This window comes from Montipora foliosa, chromosome 2, assembly GCF_036669935.1.
Source record: "Montipora foliosa isolate CH-2021 chromosome 2, ASM3666993v2, whole genome shotgun sequence".
NCBI lineage: Eukaryota > Metazoa > Cnidaria > Anthozoa > Scleractinia > Acroporidae > Montipora > Montipora foliosa.
The window spans coordinates 46282814-46287813 of NC_090870.1; the positions used below are offsets into that span (position 1 = coordinate 46282814).

At 42.4% G+C, this 5000-nt stretch overlaps 2 protein-coding genes across 2 annotated transcripts in view; both read right to left on the reverse strand.

Moving 5' to 3' along the window:
* Window positions 1–2473, reverse strand: part of LOC137993329 (tetratricopeptide repeat protein 28-like) — a 2627-nt gene extending 154 nt beyond the window's left edge. Inside the window, exon 1 of the mRNA XM_068839102.1 lies at window positions 469–2473. Within this exon, the coding sequence (XP_068695203.1) occupies window positions 469–1651 (1183 nt within the window). The 5' untranslated portion in view covers window positions 1652–2473. The remainder of the gene's footprint in view (window positions 1–468) is intronic.
* Window positions 2474–2535: 62 nt separating this feature from the next.
* Window positions 2536–3682, reverse strand: LOC137991742 (G-protein-signaling modulator 1-like). Its single transcript, XM_068836778.1, has 5 exons — window positions 3478–3682; window positions 3174–3420; window positions 2934–3080; window positions 2596–2720; window positions 2536–2552 (listed from the first exon to the last, which is right to left on the reverse strand). The coding sequence occupies exons 1-5, from the start codon at window positions 3680–3682 to the stop codon at window positions 2536–2538; spliced, it is 741 nt and encodes a 246-aa protein (XP_068692879.1).
* Window positions 3683–5000: the final 1318 nt, after the last annotated feature.

Consider the following 5000-nt stretch of genomic DNA (forward strand, 5'->3'; position numbering starts at 1 on the left):
AAGAAACAAGTAGTGGGTTAAATGGAAATAACGAATTTCGTTCTGATTGACAAGTAAATAATATAACAATTATCTTAATTCATTCATTTAAGTGTTTGTGCTAAAGTTAATAGCAACAATTCCAATTCACTGTTACTCTGACATGTAGACTTGAAGACCTCAATAACTCACTTCACTTGACATAAGCAATCGACAATCACCGATCAGTTTCACAGTCACTCCATCATAACACGGGCTCAAACAGCTAGCTATCTGCAGGAAGCTGAAGTAGCTGACTCGGTGAATGCAGACATTATTTAATTCAGGTATTAGCCAAAGCAGTTCGAGTAAAAATATCCACTCTGGCAACCGTTTTTAAAGCCATTTCTCTGTGAAGAACGTACCTGCTCCTTTCAACAACTTCCTGATTAAAAACATGTACAAAGTACAGCGATTCAGTCATTAAAGTTATATTTAAATAGTACTTACCATTCTTTTCGTGTTCGAGCTGCCCAAATTGAAAGGTGACATCATCGCCAATTAGCACAAATGGCGCCCAGTATTTTATGGCCGAATAATTCTTTGTCTCCTGAAGAGATTTCATGGCATGGTGAAGAGCTGCACTTGCACTTTTTCTATCTGCCAAGTGTTGGTAGAAACTCTCCATGAACATCCAGGTCGCTTCGTCGTCGATTGCCCAGAGTGACACCAGAACAGACCGGGCACCAGCACACAGGAAAGCCCTGGCTATTCCCACAATACCCTCAGATTTTACCTCTCCCTGGCCACTATGACAGCAACTCAGCACAACCAGTCTTGCCTGAGGACGAACTGCGTGAACATCGCTCAACGATAGCATGTAATCTTCTTCTTTGGGGATCTGGGATGTGCGTTCGCGATTTGGAGCCAAAGCAATTTCTCCAAATTCGTCATCTCCATGTGCAGCAATGTGGATTAAAGCAACCGACTTCATTCTTTTCAGCACCTCAGCTTTGGTTGCATTTTTTCCTGTAAGAGGCACGGTCTGCAGAAGTTCTCCAATTATATCCACCTCTTTTTTTGCACACGGCAGCTGTCCATACATGGGTTCACCAGTGCCGTAAGTGACTTCGCTCAAGCACGGATCGCCTACAAGCAGCGCTTCATTCTTACTTTGGAAGTCGTCAGGTGCCATAGTGATCAATTTTAAAGAAGTAAGCGAGGGAATTGCACGGATCCTGACAGAGTCACTCATTGCAGAAAAAGGAGCCAGGCAAAAGTGTCCATCAGGAACAAACACTAAGTCATCACCCTGGATCATGTCTGCTATGGGACTGACTAAGACATCATACAAGGGCTGCAAAGAGTGCACAGAGAAGCTCAACGACTGAAAGGTTTCTTTAACACCTTCCCTACTGCTCGAGAAGTCGCTGCCTTGTCTTTCAAGTGAACGATTCTCACATCGCAAAACGGCCCCTGCATTAATCTGTTCAAAAGTACTTTTCATCAGAGACTTGGCAGTTCCATTTTCGATTTTCGTTTGTCTAAAATTTATCCCGATATCATCTCTTAGCAACCAGAAGCTGATCGTGTTTCCTTCAAGTGCTGTGAAAACAGTTTGTGAAGGTAGATCTTTCATAACCAAAGAGATAGTTACCTTCATTGTAAGTTTCTCATCAACGCTGTATTTCATCTTTAAAATGTCTGCCAAAGCCTGTGCTCGTCCTTGCTCAGCAGCATACAAAGCTTCATCAACCTCTCCATTCTTCAAGAGTGCTGTCCACAGAGCGGTGTACACAAACCCCTTTGTGTCATGAAAGCTTATTTTCCATGAATCCTCTGACAGAAGAAGACGCCTAACTTCATCAAAATAATAAATGCTTAGACGATAGTAATTAAGAGCTTTGCTCAAGGAGCCAAAAAATTCATGAACAAGACCAATATGATAACATGCGATTGCCAGCCCTATTGGGTCATCCGTTTCCTTGCAAATACTAAGATGTTGATGGTGGTACTCTATGGCTTGCTTGAAATTACCAAGACTTTTATAAGCGTTGCCGAGATTGCAATAAGCTCTTCCTTCTCCAGCCCTGTCCCCTATTACTTTTGCAATACTAAGATGTCGATTGTGGTACTCTATGGCTTGCTTGAAATTACTAAGACTTTGATCAGCGTTGCCGAGATTGCCATAGGCTGTTCCTTCTCCGGCCCTGTCCCCTACCTCTTTTGCAATACTAAGATGTTGATTGTGGTACTCTATGGCTTGCTTGAAATTACCAAGATTTTGATAAGTGTTGCCGAGATTGCCATAGGCTGCTCCTTCTCCAGCCCTGTCCCCTACTTCTTTTGCAATACTAAGATGTTGATGGTGGTACTCTATGGCTTGCTTGAAATTACCAAGACTTTGATAAGCGTTGCCGAGATTGCCATAGGCTGTTCCTTCTCCGGCCCTGTCCCCTACCTCTTTTGCAATACTAAGATGTTGATGGTGGTACTCTATGGCTTGCTTGAAATTACCAAGACTTTGATAAGCGTTGCCGAGATTGCCATAGGCTGCTCCTTCTCCGGCCCTGTCCCCTACCTCTTTTGCAATACTAAGATGTTGATGGTTGTACTCTATGGCTTGCTTGAACTTACCAAGATTTTGATAAACGTTGCCGAGATTGCAATAAGCTTTTCCTTCTCCGGCCCTGTCCCCAACCTCTTTTGTAATGCTAAGATGTTGATGGTGGTACTCTATGGCTTGCTTGAAATTACCAAGACTTTTATAAGCGTTGCCGAGATTGCAATAAGCTTTTCCTTCTCCGGCCCTGTCCCCTACCTCTTTCGCAATACCAAGATGTTGATTGTGGTACTCTATGGCTTGCTTGAAATTACCAAGACTTTTATAAGCGTTGCCGAGATTGCAATAAGCTCTTCCTTCTCCGGCCCTGTCCCCTACCTCTTTCGCAATACTAAAATGTTGATGGTGGTACTCTATGGCTTGCTTGAAGTTACCAAGACAGTCATAAGCATTGCCGAGATTGCAATAAGCTTTTCCTTCACCGGCCCTGTTCCCTACCTCTTTTGCAATACTAAGATGTTGATGGTGGTACTCTACGGCTTGCTTGAAATTACCAAGACTTTGATAAGCATTGCCGAGATTGCAATAAGCTTTTTCTTCTCTGGCCCTGTCCCCTACCTCTTTTGCAATACTAAGATGTTGATTGTGGTACTCTATAGCTTGCTTGAAATTACTAAGACTTTGATAAGCGTTGCCGAGATTGCCATAGGCTGCTCCTTCTCCAGCCATGTCCCCTACAGCTTTTGCAATACTAAGACGTTGATGGTAGTACTCTATGGCTTGCTTGAAATTACCAACTCTTTGATAAGAATTGCCGAGATTGCCATAAGCTCTTCCTTCTCCTGCCCTGTCCACTACCTCTTTTGCAATACTAAGATGTCGATGGTGGTACTCTATGGCTTGCTTGAAATTACCAACTCTTTGATAAGCATTGCCGAGATTGCCATAGGCTGCACCTTCTCCGGCCCTGAAACCCACTTCCTTAAAAATGGCTAATGCTTCTGTGTAATTTGTTATGGCCTGATTAAAGTCAGCTGTGCCCTGATAGTATCTACCAAGATCGAAATAAGCCAAACCCTCTCCTTGTCTGTCTCCCTCCTTTCTTGCAACGCTAAGCTCTTGCATATGCCGCTCCAAAAGGTCCAACTTTTTATCCACCATTGTTGATAATCAAAACCAGGAAGTTTTTCTCAGAAATCTGGGGTGCACCTAGAGGGTAAATGAACGAAAACACAATAGGTTCAATGCTCTGAGTACAGGATGCTAAACTGGACATTGAAACTATTGTGTTTTCGTATTTCTCGGCGTTGTTTTAAAAAGTAGGTACGCAATGCGTACATGTGGGTAGCCACTTAGACACCGTACTGCCAATGGAGTCTTAAGTATGCTGTTCGTTTTCATTTGGGTTCTAACCATTTACTATACTAGCTCTCTACGAACTTCATTGGCTTCTCATTGCCTATCAAATCAGGTTAAAGATCTGGGTACAACAATTTGCCCAAGGCATCGTGATCCGATTTGGAGAGGTAATAAAAATTGCGCCTGCCCACATGAATGGGCATCACACATGGCAGTGAAAGGGGAGTGCGGATTAACCCTTAACACTGGCTAAAACCAAACTGGAATGCAAAATTACAAACTGGAATGTTTGATTCAGTACAGTTTTAACCAATAGGAATCAAATATCAAGTGGTGGCTTATTAGTACTGAATCAGTCGACTGTTTCATACCCACCCCGCCAATCGTAATTCTTGTGATGACAAGTTGTCTGGCTCAAATCAAACCACAACTAAAGCAGTTTCGCCCGAGCCAATGAAAAGCAACCATGTTCCAGGGTTCTCCAAATTTACCGCTTGTAAGAGCACTTATTACCGCCTGCAAACGCTCAGAAGTCGCTTATCCGTTGCAGAACGTCCAACACTAACCAAATGCTTTACCGGTTTGAAAAGGTCCCTTACCAGTTATGCTGAAAACTAGGGAGAACCCTGTGTTCGTGCCAATTTTTTTACACATTATTTATTCTTTAATTTCTTTATGAACATAAAGCAATCTTTGACTCACCGTCAATATTGAAACTGTTCATGACCTTCAAGCAGACAATTTTCATACCGACTGCTAAATCACTGTTTAATTTATGGCAGCAAAAATGACTTGCAATACGGACTTGTTCCTTACCAGCCAAAACGCAGTCAAGGCATGCTATTTTTTGAGAAATCCGCATTACTTATAATTTTTACACACGTGCACAGATAATTGAAGGAAAAACAGCAATTCCATGTACTTACTTCGCCCGTTGTGTATGAATGTTGGCACTTGCAGGCAGATTTGGATTTGATCCCAATCAAACAAACACTTATTAAGCCCTTAATGTACGAGATCTTGCGATGAATTGCACGCCCCTTAGAACCTTTGTAATGAGAAACATCGACTGCTTTTCTTGCTGTGTCTTAGCGCTCAAATAAATCTAATTAGAGATCAT